At 53.3% G+C, this 18,563-nt stretch overlaps 1 protein-coding gene across 7 annotated transcripts in view; it reads left to right on the top strand.

Moving 5' to 3' along the window:
- KLHL29 (kelch like family member 29) overlaps positions 1 to 18,563 on the top strand; it is a 296,154-nt gene that overhangs the window by 143,234 nt on the left and 134,357 nt on the right. For 6 of the 7 annotated variants that reach the window (XM_073215972.1, XM_073215989.1, XM_073215986.1 and 3 more), the window contains one exon: positions 17,621 to 17,950. In XM_073215972.1, coding sequence (XP_073072073.1) covers positions 17,666 to 17,950 — 285 coding nt within the window. In that variant the 5' untranslated portion in view covers positions 17,621 to 17,665. Of the gene's footprint in view, positions 1 to 17,617; positions 17,951 to 18,563 lie in introns of all 7 variants that reach the window. The other variant, XM_073215992.1, reaches the window with a different exon arrangement.

Genomic DNA, 18,563 nt, shown 5'->3' with positions numbered 1-18,563 from the left:
CCGTCCTTTTTCAAATCACATCTTTTTCTATGCACATGTTCATTAAGGAGCAGAAATTCACTCAGCGTCTAGAGGGTTTATTTCAGCCTCAATAGAGGCGCCTGTCTGGAAGTTTGCATGTCCGGGGACAGTCCTGGGGACAAGAGGGCCCATCTGAACAGGGATTAGCCCTTTGGCTACAACCTGGTCTGTGGGGGGATGCACCCCCCTCTCTGCCCATTGCTTGTTCTGTTTCCATGTGACACATGCACTGTGCGCTCTGATGGGACTGCCTGCTCTCAGGGTTCAGCTGTTTGGGGATGTGCTGAGTCTCCTGCTTTCTGGACTTGACCTTTTCTGCAAAGCATGTGCTGTCGTCAGGGTTTGACCGGCATTTGGAAGTAGACGGTCCCTAGGAGCCAATAGCCACAGCCTCTGTCCTTCCTGCATCCTCTCCCAGGGTGGAGGCAAGGGAGAGACCATCAGCAGGGCTAGTGTGCTGCCTGGATCCTCAGGGATTCAGCCTCAGCGTTGCTCTGCATCGGGAAGCTGAATCTGGAAGACGGGCTCAGAACAGTTGCCTTTCACCTGGGACACCTGAGGGGTGGAATCAGGTGTAGCTAACATGCACACAGTTGCTGGCTAGATCCAGACTCTTGCTGACCTCGGGCAACTCACTTTCAACCCTCTGAGCCTCTGTCACCCCATATGTAAAATTAAGATTGCCTAATCAGGGCAGGCTAACTGCTAAAACAAGCAGCCTCCCGAAGAAGTGACTAATCCACATAGAAGCTTATTTGTCTCTCTGGTCACAGTTCAGGGTGGGTGGACGGGCAGGTGCTCTGCTCTGTCACCCCAACAAGAACTAAGCCCCCTTCCAGGGTGTGTCTGTGGTATTTGTGCCTCGTCCTCCCCTGCAAAGGACAGGGAAAGAGAAGGGTGAATAAGGCAGCCCTGCTCACAACCATGGGGCCCAGAGGGACCCAAATCACTTGCACACACATTTTGCACACACTAGCAAGAACTAGTCGCATGGCCTCAGCTAGAATCAAATGGGGATTGGGAGTGTCGTCCCACTGTGGTCCTAGGAAAGAAAGAGACACAGACGTGGATGGCACCAGTGGCCTCTGCCAAAAAGATAACTATAATACTTCCCTCCCTGGCTGCCTGTAAGGGTTAAATGCAGGGGGAAATGCAGTTGTTTGTCAAGCACGGTGCCTGGCCCATGGACACACAGATGTTGTTATTTTTCCTCTCTTTCCTCTACTGGTTCTTCCCTTGAGGTTTATGCAAATAGCAGGCCAGGGCAAGAAATTAAATATATGTCCCTCACCTCTGAAGCTACTTATTTCCTTGTTTCCTCACAGTGTAACATTTTATTTGACCTTCCTGTTGGGGAAAGAGCAGTCAGATTAAAGGAAAGATAGTGCCTAGAAACCCGCTTCATCGGGTTTGGAAATGGCTGGAGCTTCAAAGCTATATGGTATTTCCACCGCTGAGAGGCCTCCTTGCGAGCGGTTATGTTTTAATAAACAGCTGCCTGAGTAATTTTCCTCTAAGGAATTGCATCATGGAGTGTCTGCTCCCTCCAATTGCTCCTGGTGCTGGTGTATTATGAATAGGATGCTTGGAGCTGCAGGGGCCCACATGTCCTCACCACCCTGACCTGAGCTCATGGTGTTATCCCCCAGACCCAGCACACTCTACAGGGTTCTGTGGGGCACATTGGGCAGGGAGGGGGCTGGGAGCCTGGCTGTACCATGTGTGGGTCTTGCCCACAGTCTGAGGAAGATGTTGTGTCCAAACCGCCTGTACTGTCCCTTCCCCGTGACCATGGATAGAAGGAACCACTTTAAGATTCGGGTGCTGATTCATTCCCTTAACCATACACCTTGACTGGCCTTGGCCAGCTTAGGAGAGGACAACAGGAGTCCTCGATCCAGGGTCTCTTTATCTGTGGGGAGAGAGGACAGCACGGGGACGTGGGATTGCAGCATACATTCATTCTTCACTGACCACCTACAATAAGCCAAGCACTGTGTGAGCCAAAACACAGCAGGGACAGACGGGCCGGTGGAGAGGGTAGTGGCTGAGGGCCGCACTGCCTGGATTTGCATCCTACTCCTGCCACTTCTTAGCTGGGGACTTTGGGTGACTTGTTTGGCCTTTCTGTGCCTCAGTCCCCTCATCTGGAAAACAGAGGTAGCCATCATAATAGCTGATTGTTATGTGGCTTACATGAATCACTATTTATAAAGCCCTACCTTATAGAACTTACATTCCCATATAGGGGAGACAGAGCAATCTAAGTAAATGATGTTGTCTAATAGAAGGTAATAAGAGCTATCAAATAATAAAACAAGGAAAGAGTTTGCCATGCAAAAATGAGATGGTCAGGGAAGTCTCACTGGGAAAGTAACATTTAAGAAGAGACCTGAAAGAAATGAGAACACTAGCCATATGGACAACTGGGGAAGAGTGAGAAGCACACACAAAGGCCCTGAGGTAGGTGCTAGCAGAACTGCAAGGAGGCCAGTGTGTTAGAGCAGCGTTGTTGAGGGAGAGAAAAAACAAGAGAGGAAAGTGGGCACCGGGGCCTCATGGACCTTCTAAGGTTCTGGCTTTTTCTCAGGGTGACATGGAGCCATTGCAAGGGTTTGAGTAGACAGGTGAGATGCCCTGACTTGCATTTTATCAGAATCATCTGACTCCTGCAAAGAGTATACACGGGATGAGGGCAAGGAAGGAAGGAGGGAGATGAGTTAGGAGGCTCCAGCAGAGACCCAGGTGAGAGATGAGAGAGGCTTAGGCCGGGGGGCCAGGATGGAGAGGAGGAGAAGCGGCTGGGGTCAGGAGGTCACAGCTGTCAGTCAAGAGGGTTGGACCTGTAAGAAGCCTTGTGAGTTTGAGGTGAAGGATCTGCAGGGTTGGGGTGTCAAGGAGTTTGAGTCCTGATGTGAGGCCCAGAGAGGATGTGGAAAGAGCTTGAGCCGCAAAGCCAAATACAAGAGCTTCCTCCTGGCCCGACCTCTTCCTCCCTTTGTGACCTTGAGCAAGTACCTGATCTCTGGGCCTCAGTTTTCCCCTCTGAAAATAAGGCAGTGCTATGACTCACACAGCTTCAGTGACTTTCAGAGTGACCAGCATGCTAGGTGTGCCCAGTAGATGCTCCTTGCCTCTCCTGCCCACTGGCCCCTTGCAGCAGGGTAAGGAGGGCTCAGGGCAGCAGCACAAGCAAAGCCTCGTGGGTGTGAAGAGGGAGGCACCTCGCCTCATGCCATGCAATCAGAGGGGGTGTCAGCGTCTCTGCTCTGACGTCATGATGGGTCCGCTGGGCACTTCTGATAGGCGGGAGGCCCCAGAGGCACAGCCTACAGGTTGCTTCTGGGGACGGGTCGTTTCCCGGGAAGCCAGAGGGCAGGTGCCAGGGCAGTCCTCTTCTCTGGCATGAGCAATACTGAGCATCTTTCATCATGGCCCCAGAAGTCCACCCTGATGGTGCCAGGCTGGCATCTGACACGAGAGCCCGCCGCCAGCCCCAGGCGAGGACTCTCCTCCTCCCCCCCCCCCGCCCATCCCAGACCCCTGCAGCATTCTTTGCTCAACTCCAGACAGTGGGTGTCAGCCCTGCTCTGGGTGCCTGCTGCAGGCCAGTCCTCTGTGAATGGACTGCTGTTGTCTGCAGGCTCACTGGGCTGAGCTGAGGGCAGTCAGTCATCTCGCTGCCCATTTTTGGGCTGCTGCAACTGAGATGTGGCCTACAGACAGCTCTCCAGCACCCATTCATTGGCCCTGACTCTGGCATCCCCAGTTGTCCTCGGGGTACCTACTCCCTTGTCCTCAGTAGACCCTGGGGCCAAGTTCTGTATAGCTGGGCTCTGCACAGATGTGACTGGGGACCAAGGATGTGACCAGTGGATGTCAGTAGGGTTTCCACCCAGGTGACTGGTAGGGAGTAGCCGATGCTGTACGTTTTCAGAACTTAGTATGTGATCAGGCACATGGGACCCTGCAGAGCAAGGGCTAGAAAGGAGTAGAGCCAAAGGATGAGGTACGAGAGTAGCCTGGCATCATCAGGAAGGCTTCCTGGAGGAAGCAAGAATGGAGGTGGAGGAGGGTTGAATCACCTGAGGCAAGGTGTTAAATTAGACTGTTGCTGTTATCTTGGAGACTCAGATGCAGCCCAGGGCTGAGCAGGAAAGGCTCCCAGTGACCCCCATTAAAAAGAATAGCTAGATAGCCCCAGCCGCCACCCCCTACTGCCTCCCAGCCCATAGGTTAGGAAAGCCTTGGGATGACTCCAGGGAATAACACCCCTAAGAAGAGAGTATCTTAGGAGATAATGCTAGGCGAAGGTGCCACCAACAACTGTCAACTCAAGCCAGCCACTCAAGAGGGTGTGACCTGTGTTCCCTGGAGCTGAGGACCCCGAGACTGTGCCTGATTCTGCAGGACCAGAGTTGACCTTGACTGTAGTTGGTCCAGTAACGTCATGGCCATGCTTCCAGAGCGGATGCTGCTGAAAAGGGCCAGGCCTGAGCACTGGTGGAAGACCCTGCCCAAGAGAACAGCCTGCCAGGGCCTGAGCCTTAGGAGCTTTGCAGGGCAGAGTGGCTGGAGCACTGCAAGCCCACGTGGTGCCCACAGGCATATGAGCAGGACTGAGTCTCTGCACACAGGGGCCACCTCTGCAGGTTTGCAGTGCTCCAGCCACTCTTTGCCCCTGTCCCCTCAGCCTCCCTCCTGACCACTCTGGGGGAGCCAGAAGCAGCAGTGAGGGGGTGGAGGCAGGACCTGGACAGTGTGACACCCCCATCCCACTGCAGGATTCTGAGCCTGGGTCAGTGGGAGCCGGGGGAGGGGAAGAGCTTTGAATCAGACATGAGATCAAACTTCCAATAAAAGATGAGACTCGGTTATGAAGAAGCTGAGGAAGAGACTGTTTTTAGAGTCAGCTTTGCCAGTTACTAGCTGCGTGGCCACAGAGACTGCTGAGACCTCTAAGTTACTTAAACCTCTCCATGCTTTGGCTTATTAAAAGTACCATCCTCGTAGGCTTGTTCTGAGGATTAAAGAGCTGATGTGTGGACAGCCCATATATGGTGCCGGGCACATAGTAAGTGCCCAGTAAGTGTCGCCTCTCAATAGTCATAATAGAAGTAGCACCTAAAAATGGCCAAGAAAAAAGCTGTTTGGGTCTGACAGAATAGATTTGAAGGGAAGAAGTGGGAGAAAAAGAAATATGTTTGCTGCTGATATCCCACTGAGTTCAGCCTGTTTACATGATGATCATTTCATAGGATCTATAATGAGAAGAGAGTTATGCTGGGTGCCAGAGGAGGCCCAGAGAAGCTCTCCATGCCATCTGGGTAGTCCAGGAAGGCTTCCAGGAAGAGGTGGCACAGGTCCTGAGCAATGCACAGGTGGAGATATTCCATGAGAGAAGCAAGTGGTCTGAGGACCTTTGTGTGTGCCCACTGGTTATGTCCTTCCTACTCACCCTTTGGGGTAGTTCAGCTCAGTAAACATCAGTGGGGTTCCTGCCATGTGCCCCTGAGGCAGGCCCTGGGACAGTGAGATGAGGAGGAGGCAAGTCTGCCTTCAGGGAACTGCTGGCCACACGGGATAGGAAGACAAAACGGAGACTGCCAAGCGAATGTGGTTGATGCTGAGATGGAGGGATTCAGGGATGCTGCAGCACTCAGCCTGGGGCACTCTCCGAACACACACACACACACACACACACACACACACACACACACACACCCCTTCCCCATGCCAAACACACACACACACACACACACCCCTTCCCCATGCCAAACACACACACACACCCCTTCCCCATGCCAAACACACACACACACACACCCCTCCCCCACGCCGAACACACACACACACACACACACCCCTTCCCCATGCCAAACACACACACACACACCCCTTCCCCACGCCGAACACACACACACACACACACACACACACCCTTCCCCATGCCAAACACACACACACACACACACCCCTTCCCCACGCCGAAGACACACGCACACACACCCCTTCCCCATGCCAAACACACACACACACACCCCTTCCCCACCCCGAACACACACACACACACACACACACCCCTTCCCCACGCCGAACACACACACACACACACCCCTTCCCCATGCCAAATACACACACACACACACCCCTTCCCCACGCCGAACACACACACACACACACACACACACACACACACACCCCTTCCCCATGCCAAACACACACACACACACACACACACACACATACACACACACCCCTTCCCCACGAACATTTCTTCTTATGGGAGGAGGAGGTGGGCTGCACCTCACCACCCACTTAAAGTTAGCCATGACCCTGTGCCTTGGTTTGGCCAATGACATGAGAGCAGAAATGACGCATGTCTCGCCCAAGGGAAGTTTAAGAGCCAGTGTACGGTTTCCCCAAACTCTTTCCCTTGGCTACAGGGGCCAGCAGAGCCCAGGGCAGGCTCGCTCCTCTCAGCATGGGTGCTGAAGACAGATGACCTGACACAGCTGACCAGCAGTGAACATGTAGCATTTGCCAAAAGCATACATTGTAGTTTAAGCCACTGAGATTTAGGGCTGTTTATCATTGTGCATAACTCACCTCTCCAGGGTGATGTGACCATAATTTTTTTTACGTAGCTCAAGTAGAAAACTGACCTGAGAGAATCTCCAAGCTATGTGGCCCTCCCTTTACTGAAATACCCTTGCCTTGGGAATAGCAAGTATGGATTCTAGTTGCATTTCTGCCCTAATGCTCTGTGCCTCAGTTACTGTGACTGTCAAAGGCAGTGGCTGATCCCAGAGCTTCTGTGAGAGTCCAGCAGAGTGGGAGGCGGCAGGGACCTGGGAGTTAGAAAATAGCCAGCCAGCATTCTGTCTTCATCAGCTTCCCAGCCTTGGGCCCTGGGGTCACGGTGAAGGTCAAATGCAGAGTCAGGCTCAGGACAAACCCAGGATAAGGGACCCCAGGGGGGACACGGTAGTCCTTGCTGCTGGGGGGGCATGGGGCCAGTGTTCCCCGGCTACCCCACCAGGGTGGAAGTGGCAGCCTAGAAGCCAAGTATCCCTGCTTGGTTAATCTAAAAATAAACAGAAAGGCAACAAAAATCTATGTTTCAATTACTGCACACAAGCTGTTCAAACAGCCAGCTCTGCACTGGAGATGTGAACTTGTCAGCAGAGGCTGCCTCGTTTGCATGCTCGGGTGGTGATAAAACACACCACCTCGCAACAGGCTGCCCTCTGGCCTGGGTGTTCGGGGTTTTTTTCAAATTAAATTAAATTAAAAACATGGACATAGAATAAAGACAGTGAGAATCTGAAGCAAGTACGTCAAGATAGGGCAGCAACTCCCAAAACAAAGGCCGAGCAGGCTATGGGGGCTGAGAAAAGCCTGTGCCATGGCAGAGAGGTCAGCAGGAGGGGAGCCAAAACAAGGGGCAGAGGTCAGGACCAGGGAACAAAAGTTCCTCCCAAGTGGCCCAGAACATTCCTCCCTGCCCTGCCATCCCGGGGCAATCCCCAGTGAGCAGTGCCAGAGTTCACGGCTCCCCTTTCTGTTGAGGAGAGGTAGGTCACAGCCCCAGTGTCTGCAGTGACCCAGCAGGCTGGATGCACGGCCGCAAACCTGGGCGCTCCACCTTTGGCCACGCCACATTTATTTCTTCCCCATCACGCTGTCCTCGCTCAAGTACAGTCTATTCTTTGAAATGGATGGAGCCCCAGGGGCTGGACACCCCCCTGGGCTCCAGGGCCAGCCTGCCCTACCCTGCCGGTCCCAGCCTGATCTGGCTGCTCCACCCCTGAGCCCAGGCATGCATGTGCTTTTCACTCTGTCTTCTCTGCTGTGCTGTCCGCCTGAGTTGCCTCGCTTCCCCTGAGGGTGGGCCCCATCCTCGCCTGCCCTCAGGATCCCGCACAGAGCCTGGCTTAAGGGGGCAGGAGGGCATGGGGGAATTTGATGTGGTTTGACCAGGGAAGGTCAGAACATACATTCACCAAAAGGCTTGCCAACGGTTGCTTGGGAGGATAAAGGGGGCACAGAGCCTGACTCATGGAAGTAGAGCCCCCCCTGGAGGAGGTCAGCTACCTGGTGGTTTCTGGGGAGGGACCCCAGGTAAGCCAGAGCCTCCCAGGGCCCAGCAGACGGAGGTTGGAAAGCAGCGCTGTTAGCTCCAGTGCCAGGAAGCTTCCCCAAGCCCTGTGTGCTGCAGTGGCTGTTGCTTCCGCACGTCCTCTGGACGGGGATTTTTAATGTCCCCCATTCTCAGAGCAATTCTGCAGCCATCAGATGCTACCTACTCAGGAAAGAGCAGTGGGGTCTCTCCCAAAGAAGATAATATCCTGTCACGGGCAGTGTGATCTCCTGGCCCTGTGATGGCCAATCCCTAATGTTTCCAAGCAGACTTGAATAGACTCATGTCTAGAAGAAAGCAAATTGCAGGAGCATTTTTGGCAGCCAAATGGAGAGAGCACATCCATCTTTCTTCTTTGCAACTCTTGCTGCTGGGTCTTGCTCCAGGCACCAAGTAGGATTTATTCATTGGCTTGGGTCACTGATGAACACCATTTGCTGTGAAGTGAGATCTCATTAAGTTAGTCATTTCTGCGAGATTCAGAATAATCAGGCGTGCCTGAGAGGTGGCCTGCAAGAGAGCCGAAGGCTGCTTGCAGAAGGGGGTAGCTGCAAAGTTAGCGAATCCTGGCCGGGAGAAAGCAGGCTCCAGATTTCAGTGTTTCCATTCTCCACGGAACCACCAACAACAAAGAGAGGAGCAAAGATGGTTACTGGTAATAATAACTGGTTAGTCCTCCTCTAAACGATCTAACCATACCTACCGCCATAACCGCCTGATGTTTATGAGCTCCTAATTTATACACGCCTCCCCTATTCCCTCAGTTTATGCTGATATTATGTTGCCAACTGTCATTTCCAATATCTTTTTTATTTTTCATTATCACCATTATAATGATTTACACCAGTAGCAATAGCACAAATGCCTAGTCAATTAGTCCCATGAGAAAAGTCTCTGAATCATGTGTGCCTTTTGGAAAAAAAAAATCACTACATCAAAACCCGCAGCTAGAATTTCTCAAAGCAAAGGTGCACATGGGAAGGTAGGGAAATGGGAGGCTTGTTCTTTTAATCTCGTTCATCTAAAACGAGCACTGTATACCACCTTTCTGAGGCAGGGAGATTGCTTTTTGTGTAAGAAATGGTGCCCAGAGAAGGAATCAGTGGCATTTTTCCTGAAACCTGTCATCAGAAAAGCATTCTGAAACATTTGTCTTTTTAGGTCATGTACTGAGCCCTATAATTATGGAATATGGCTTTTCCCCAAAATACCTCTGCCCCCCAGGGCTTTGCATGGACTGTGGCACACTGATGAGTGCTACCCAAGCGTCGGGATACCTGGTCCTAGGGCTGACTCCAGCCCCGCTAATGGACATACCTTAGGCTGGCATGTCTCCAGCTCTAACCTGAGTTCCCGCACCCCACCCCCAGGGATCTTGTGAAAAATGCAGCTTCCAACTCAGGAGAGCTGGGGCAGCGCCTGAGGTTCTGCATTCTAGCAAGCACCAGTGATGCCGAGGCTGTAGACCTGCAGACCGCCCCTGGGGCAGGGGGACATAGGCCACTGTCCCAGCCCTTGTCTCCATCCTCTTGTCTTTCCTCACCTATGAAATGTGAGTGTCAGGACATGCCTGCCTACACCACTGGGATGTTGTCAGGAGCAAATGATGGGGTGGCTTTCAAGGAACCTTGTGAAGGATAAGAACCGTAGCCCTATAAGCCCATGCTCTTGTGGCTGCGACCACCTCTGAGCCTGGAAATGCCTGAGATCCCTCCCTGCCTTCCCCTGAGTCCAGTCCACCCACTGGTCCAGGGTCTGCTGGGTAGTGTCTCCTGCAAAGCTTTGGATGGGCCAAGACGTAGGACATACATGCAGGTTTAAGGGGTGGTAAAGAAAGCAGGTTCCATGTTTCCTTGTAAAGATAAAAGGGGCCCCTGGAAGGGCCACTCCAGCCTGGTGCCTGGGCAGGGCAGCCTGCCTGGCTCAGTGAGAGGCCAGTGATGGCATGAAGTGGGGGGAGGGTCACATGAGGACTGTGGGCCCCGTGGCTGGGTGAGGTGAGGTGGGGAGAAAGGCCCCTTCAGGGCAGAGGAAAATGTGAGAACAGTGACTGTGCTCAGTTCACTGGGGCCTTGGTATTTGAAGGAAAGGCACTCACAATTGAATCACACCTCACGTCACTCATCCTACAGAGGGTACGGTTCACCTGTGAATGTTCCAAAGCTTCCTTGACTTCTGAGCTGGTACTGAGGATTTGAAATGGGGCCTTAGCTCAGGCTGGTACCTGTGCATGGCCCCAGCTCCTCACATTTCCTATCCACTTGGAAGTGCAGAAGGCCTGCACACCTGAGACAGGTAAGGGAAAAGCTAAGGAGGCCGCACTGAGGGCTGAGCAAGGGCAGGGGGCCCCTGAGGGCCCTAGGCACCTCCTTGCCTCCCCTTGTCCCCACCCTACCATGTGTTCTGAGCAAGAAAGGGCTTGCCACTGTGATGCGGAAGCATTTCCTAAGCCCTGCCCCGGGTGCCCAGCCTACGTGGTTTCCTGTCTTTAGGGGGCGTAGTTTTGCAGGAGCAGCCCTCACATGGGGGCAAACTTGCCAGTCCATTGCTGGGCCATAGGCCTGCCTCTGTGAGCAAGAGAAGAGAATTCTGCTCAGAGAAGGCCTCCTGCAGCCTCAGCCAGAAGCAGGTCTGTTAGTTAGTGGGGGGCTCAGTGGGGTTGTGAGTCACTGGGAGCAGAAGCAGCCCTAGGAAGCAGAGAAGCATTTCCAAGGGGCACCCCCAGTTCCTGCTAACATCTGCGCCAAGTCATGGCCAGGACGGCTTCTCCAGAAGCACCTGGAGAATTCCTTCGTGCTGCATTTGCCAAGACGGTGTTCTGGCTGCTGTTTATTACTTTGCTCCATAAGAAAGGCTAAACAGAGAGGGAAACGAAAATAAGAAAGATGGGCACGGACTGTTCCAGCCAACTTGGCAGCACATCTCCCCCAAATGAGGCAATCACACATTCTCCAAGGGGGCCGGACCGGCCGGGGCTCATTCCTCACTCCCGTCTGGAGGCAGCGCGGGCTCCCTACCTTCCTGTGGATTAATCATGCCCTCAGGGCCCTCACAGCCAGCGCCCACTCCTCCGCGTGCCTTAATGGTAAGAACGGGGAAGGATCATTAGCCACCTGTGATCCTGCATACAGCATGTGCACACAGGCTTGTCAATATGTGTGGCCACAACTGGCCTCAGAGCACACTGAGTGTGTCCCCAGACACGGCTCCTCCATCCTGCTGCCTGCTCGGGTGTGCACAGCGTGCTGGTCCATGAGCATGGGATTCTCAGGAGCCAGTGCCCTGGGCTCCTGGACACTGGCCCCTGTACCGCAGCCCCACGTGGGCAACACAAACTGTGATGTGCACAAGTCTTGAATTATTTACTCATGATTATTCATGGTGAGGCAAATCTGTAGAGCAGGGCTGCTGGTCTGGTATCCAGCAAATATGCAGGAGACAGCCCACAACAGGCCTGAGCCTCGGTGTCAGCTGATTCTCCTCCTCCAGGCTGTCCTCAGGCCTTTCATGGACCCAGGCCTGAGTCTGAGCTGCAGGAAGAAGCCGTCTGGCCAGACAGGCCTGAAGTTCCTGATAGATCCTAGGTCACCGGTGTTCTGCTGAGGATGACCTCCTCCCACCCTTGTGTTCTCTCGCAGTGGCCCTGGGTGACAGAGTGCCCGGGAGTCTCAGGGAGCCTGGGGCTGTGTTTCAGACACCCGCCCATTCGTAGCTTTGTGTGACAGTCCCCTGTGTCCTTATCCCGGAAACCTGCCCAGTTCCTGTTAACGCTGGAGTCCCAGGCCTGTCCTTTTCTTCCCTGTACCTTTAGGATCTGAGCTTTACCCAGTGAGGGGCTCTTCACCAGGTCCAGAGGGCTCACAGGATCCACTGTTTGATCCTCTCGTGGCCCTGAGGGAGGCAGGGCTTCCCGTCCGTGTTTTCCAGATGGATAACTAGAGGCACCTGAGTCCCCAGGGCCAAAGGGGGTAGTACTGGCTTCATACGCAGCTTGACTCTCTTGACTCCCCACCCAGCTCTCTTGCTGCTGCCCGAAGGCCTGGTCTGAGTCCCAGAGTGGTCACAGGGAGCAGTCCCAGCACGCAGACCCTGGCAGCCAGTTGGGTGTGGCTTCATCAGACAGGCCCAAAAATGTAATGACTCAATGGCCAGCCTGAGCAGCAGGACCAGAAAGGTTCCCCAGAGCCTGGGGCCTGCCCAGGTTTCAGGAATATGAGGAGAGCAATAAGCATGAAAGAGTCCAGCAATGTGGGGGTTTTCCAGAGCCTGAACTGGGCCTGAAACCAGGCACTTACTATGGTGAGGCCCATATTTTCTAGCAGGGAAGGATGCCCAGGCAGTCTTAGAAGTACCAGACTGTTTCTTAAATGACTCCAGAGTATAGACAGAAAAGATTTTCATTTCACATTAACTTTTCTATCATTAGAGAGGTAACCTGATCACATGTAGAAAATGTAAAAACCAAATAAACGACACCTAGAATTTCGGGTCAAATTCCATACAGGTTCTTCTGAGCAAGGGGTTGCTCCGCTGGAGAGGCTGAAGCCAAGCTGAGAAAGGGAGGCTGTGCTGTAGCATGGAGTCCCGGGGCGTGTTTTGTACCTGGACATCAGGAACAGAGAGAAGGGAGAGAGCCAGGGAGATAGGATTCGAGGAACAGGAGGCAGGTGAAGGTTTGGGGTAGGAGCTAGGAGTCCCTCCACACTCAGAGGAATGGCTGCTGCCCAGCCTCCCTTCCCACTCTTGGAGAAGGGCCCTGTGCCAGGCTCTGCCAGCTCACAGGCAGCCTGCCAGGACAAGGTACCCACCTTGACAAGGAAGCCACTTTATGTGTTTTGTCTGTAATTGCTTGACCAGTCTCATCTGAGAGGCCTTGTCCATTCGGGACCTTCTCTGACCCCACCAAGCACTTCCTGCTGCCTTCCCTGCCAGCACCCTGGGCGCATATGTGGGCACACAGGACCTTTTTGACACACTGGATCCATGCCCAGGAGGAAAACTTAGGTTGCCACTGCTGTACCTGGCACTCTGCCATCTCACCCAGGGTAAACTGTGGAACATGTTCCTTTCATTCCATTTGAAAGGGGAAATTAAGGAGTGAAGTCGAACCCAACCTGGCATGCAAATAGTTGACCTTTGTTTTGAATACACTTAATGCAGCTGAAACCAAATTGTGTGGCCTCCAGCTGCCTGAATCTCCATCTCCTCTCTAGCTTTTAGGAACTTGAGGAGGTGAACAGGGGTTGGGGCTGGTAGGAGGTGCAAGCTGCTGGGATGGTGAGTGAGACACAGCCACGGTGTGGTGTAGTAGGAGGTCCCTGAGGCAGCGAGCTGACAGGTCTCATGGGCATCACAGTCTTCACTGGGGCTAAAGAGGCCCCGTTGACCTGATCCCAAGCACACTCTGCACCTGTGGGCACATCTCAGCATCTGCCCTGCTCATCTCCATCCTTACCAGCTGGAAGGAGATGATTTCCTTAACAACAGGTGGGTGGGTTTGTGTTGTTTTGTAGGAATGTAAGGGCAGTCAGACTAGGCTAGGCTTAGGTAACTGTCTTGTGTGAGGGATTCAGCCCTGGGCAAGTTCACTATGGATTCAGTGAGACTGAGAAATGACAATGGAACGTTCTTGGGGTAAAAGGGTTTATACTCAGCTGCATTCTCATGGTGGTAGGTTGAAGAGCACTAGAATCACGTCTGCATCCAGCACTCAGCAGGTCCTTAATCCACATCCGTCTCTGCCTCTGTACACAGCACTGGGCAGAGATCCCAGTCAGTAATAGTTCATTGCCAGTGGGTGTGGAAGCCTTAGCCTAGCAGCAGCCTGATTACATCACCAAGTAGTTTAGGGTCAGGTGAGGATCCTGGCCATAGGAACTTCCATTTTTCCCACAGTAACAAATAAAACTGCCAGTCTCAGTGCCTTAACATGATAAAGATTTATGTCCCAGTAGTGCCATGTCCAGTGCTGGCAAGGCAACCCTCCTGCACTGGACACTGGACAGCCACACCAGTGGGACATGGCCTCTAAGGTTACCACAGCAGGTGAGGGGATCTGAGGGTCATACATAATGTGTTTCAAGGGCCAGGTCTGGAAGTGGTCTTCATCACATCCCCACTCACTCTATCTGTCCGAATTCGGATGTGTCATCCCAGCATAACTGCAGCGAGGCTGGGAGGGGTCTCCTGGCTGGTCAGAGAGAGAACATGGTGTTGCGTACTTACAACATCATCCCTGCTGCCCCCAGGATCCAACTAGGGAAACAGTGGCCCCTGAGCAAGGGCCCTGCCTGGGAAGGTTTATCTCAGGAGACCAGAGCCTAAGCTCTGGGGTCTGGCCAACCTAGGCAGACAGAAAGTCTCCTTTCAGAGCTGGCGCACTGGCCTCAGATGCCCCAGGTCTGTCTTACTAGGAAGACAGGACGTTTCCTTACATGGAATTTCCAGTTGGAAGACTCAAGGTGTTTGTGAATGAGGTTCTCCCTTCACACAAATATGTTTGTCTCTTCTGGAAACATTCAACAATTAAAAAGAAGTCAGCATTTGTTTATTCATTCAGCAAACATGTATTGAACACCCTTCTTTCCCAGACCCTGGACTGGATGCTACGGGGACAAAGACAATAAGCCCAGAACCTGTTCTCAAGCACAAATGCAACAGCATAAATGCTGGGGGGTGTCCAGCATCAATGCACTGGGTGTCCACGGAATAGACAAGGCCTCTCACCTGACCCAGGTAGTGGGGGGCATGTCAATGCAGCCTCCTAGAAGAGTCAGTGCCTGAGCTGAGTCATAACAGACATGCAGGACTTAACTAGGGGCAGGGTGGGAAGCCATTTCTGGCCAAGGAACAGTGTAAGAGAGGGGGTGATACCTTCAGAGACTGTAAGGCATTTGGGTGTCACCTCTGGGGTGAGAAGAGTGGACAGCGATGCTCGAATAGTGAGCCAGCCCAGACCCCCAAGTGTCTTGTAGGCCACCCTGAGGGGTCTGGACCTTATTCCAAAGGATAGGATTTAAAGCAGGGGAGTAAAGTATCATGATCAGATTCGAGATTTAAAAAAACCATAAGGGCAGTTGGGTGGAAAATGGGTACGAAGGGTGAGGACAGGGCAAGAACACTGGTGAAATCAGGTTTGTGGGAGACAATGAATAGGGGTGGGGGGTGTGCAGGTGGAGAGGGGGGAAAATTTGAGAAGCAGCTGGGGCAGTGGAAGTGAAAACCCCACTGTCAAAGCTGGGGCTGGAGGTGGGGAATGGGGGTGGCTTTCCCTGACAGAGGGAATTCCTGAGAACGAATGGACAAAAGAACAGTGCATTAATTTAGGTACATAGGTACCTGTGGACAGGCAGGTGAAGGTGAACTTCAGACTGTAAGATGGCAGATGTGGTGCTAAGGAGAGAAGCATAGCGGGAAATGTAGCCCTGGGGGTGCATGAGCAAGAGGTGAGAGCTGAATGAGATCTTCAAGAGAGTGTCGGCGGAGGTTGGGAAGAAGAGGAGGACATATGGACCCTCACGGGTGAGCCGAGAAAGAGGATCCTGCAAAGGAGACTACGAAGGAACAGCAGAACTGCAGGAGGAAAACTAAGAGCATGATGATGTCACAGAACCACAGAAAAGAGGTTTCCAGCAAAGAGGGAGATCAGCCATGCCAGATATGAGGGATGTCAAGGAAGACAAGGTCTAAATGTCCGATGGTATCAAACAAGGAGATGTTTTACGACCTCGGTGAGAACGCGTCCCAAGGAGTGGCCAGAGCAAAGCCACACAGGAGCAGAAAAGGAACGAGGCTAAACCTAGACAACTCTCAAGACAGTGGGAGGGGTGGTCAAGGGAAAGCTTGTTGTTATTTTTTGTCATGTAATATTGAATAGATAAAAGGATGACCTCCATGGCATTGTGTAAGCCATGAAGCATAATGATTGAATAAACACAGAAGCTACCATCCAGCTGAAGAGATCGTGGTCAGCTTTGCTTCAGGTGGGCCTGCAGGCTTGGTCCAAGGCAGGTCGGTCTCAGGTTTGCCCCACGTACCTGGCAGAGGAACAGTCCTGAGGGAGGGGACAGGGGCTGCCAGGGCCCAGCCAACCTCAGAAGTAGCACGTAAGTGACACCTTGCCCAGATGGATCCGGGCCCTGGCTCTGGGGCACTAAAGTCGGTAACTAGGTCTGAGTGTGCAAAGACCACAGTAGGTTCAGGTTTGATAGAAATTTTAAGGCTAGAATGGACTGTCCATCCACTAACCAGCAGTTCCAGAGCCCCCCACCACAGCTACGCTGGACTGACAGGATACAGGAATATGAGCCAGGAGCCATTCCTGACCTCCAGCTTACACTGCAGACAAAAAGTGGCTGTGGTATAGAAAAGGGTCAAAGAAAACCAAGTCGTGCCTGAGCCATGGCCAAGGCTGGGAATGTGATGTGCAGGGCAGACCCCACCCTAACTGGCCCACCGATGCCCTGGCCCTGCCATGCCCTCTCCACTCTCCTCACTGCAGCCTCTGCACCTGAGACATCCTTCCTGAGTGAGGATGACACTGGGGCCCTGTCTGGACAGGGAGCTAGCCAAGCAAGTCACCGTCGTGCTGAGCAAAATGTAGTCCTCGATGATGCCGAAGGCCCTAGAGTATCCTGGTGTGTCTAGGTCTCCATGACAACACCGAGGGCCTTATGTTCAGAATATTCAGGAGAGTCGTGTGGGAGGTGATCTGGGGAACAGAGGCCAGAGAGCAGACGGGTCTCTGGTGCCAGTGACTATATCAATAGGGTTATGAAGAAGAACTCTTAACTCCCAGAGGCTTAACACCTTCTCAGACTTGAGTCCTGCATGGAGCTGTGGTCTGAAGGCCAGAGATTCTGGCCACTTGCCCACTTTCTGGTTCCCTGACCTCTAGGGAACCACTTATTCTCAATGAGCTCCCTGCTGCATGAACCGGGGATGACCATGCCCTGCCAACTCATGAGCTTCTGTAAGGTTCAAATGAGATGTATGTAAAAGGCTTTGTCCACTATAAAGTGAGCTATCAGACGTGGCTGCTCGGCACCCTCATAGAGCTGAGGAAAATGTGGCCTGAGGAACCCACAGAATGTTGCTTTCACACTGGGGAAGGCGGGATGAAACCCCAACCATAATTAAAGTGCGTATATCTGCATGTTCAGAGCAGGATGGTTTGTGGGACAAAAAGCTTACTTTAAACTGTGACTGGGTTCAGATCTTGCCTACTGCACTTCTGCCATGTGACCCTGGACAGACCACTTACTCCTCACTGTGATGTGGTTCAGTGATCCATGCTTCGTGGGCTTGCTGTGAACCTGAAGCGAGCTAACGTTTGAAAGCCCCCTTTTGCGCACAGAGAAGGTGCTTCATAGATGCCGGCAGTTGTGGCTGCCCTCCTGGTGCCCGAGCAGGGTGCTGTTTGTCTTAATCGCCCTCCTCTCCGCTCTGTGCCAGCAGGTTCGGCCTCTGTTTCCTCCTGAGGAGCAGCCGCGGCTCACCAAGATGTCCCGGCATCACAGCCGCTTCGAGAGAGATTACCGCGTGGGCTGGGACCGCCGTGAGTGGAGTGCCAACGGGACGCATGCGACCACCAGCATCTGCAGCGCCCCCGCTGGAGCTGGAGGCGGCACAGCCAGCAGCTTGAGCGCCCGGCCTGGCCTCCTGCCGCTGCCCGTGGTGCCCTCCCGGCTGCCCACGCCCGCCACGGCGCCCGCCCCCTGCACCACCGGCAGCAGCGAGGCCATCACCAGCCTCGTAGCCAGCTCTGCCCCCACCGTCACCACCAAGGTAAGACCTGGTGTCCTCTCTGAGCGGGAGGCCCTGCTTCCCCCACAGGCTCACAGCCTGTGGGCTGAGTCTGTGCTCTCTGGAGTGTTGGTGGCCCTGGAGCTGGGCCAGGCAGCCATTAAAGTGCACATGGTTTTATTTTCCATAAAGTCTCTGTGACCGACCTGTAGAAAGACCCATGCTGAGGTCACCCATCGCCCTATGCCATGTCGATTCAATGCTACTAAATGAGTGAAATAACAGTGGAATGCTAAGTTGGTGATACAGGTTCCCTAAATAGGTGAATTTAGACCATGCAGGTCCCCCCGGGGGCACCAGTGACTTCAGTTGGCAAGAAGATACTAGCCAGCAGTAAGTCATAACCACTCTGCGTCTATTGCCTCCTCCAAGCCCCAGTCAGCCCTGTGAGATCCTTTCGGCACCCCAGGACTCAGGTTGAGGGGGTTGAGGATACTGAGGCACACGGAGTTGGAGAGCTGGTCCAAGGTCGGACCTTCTTGAGGGACCCAGGCCTCAGGCCCCAGCAGCCAGCCTCAGGGGCAATAGCTCTAGGCCATTCCCTTTCTTCTGGGAGCCGCAGAAGCCAGGCCGCCTTACTAACTGTAGCGCTGAG

The sequence above is a fragment of the Manis javanica genome, chromosome 1, assembly GCF_040802235.1.
Source record: "Manis javanica isolate MJ-LG chromosome 1, MJ_LKY, whole genome shotgun sequence".
Classification (NCBI taxonomy): Eukaryota; Metazoa; Chordata; class Mammalia; order Pholidota; family Manidae; genus Manis; species Manis javanica.
This window is presented reverse-complemented; position numbering and strand designations above follow the sequence as displayed.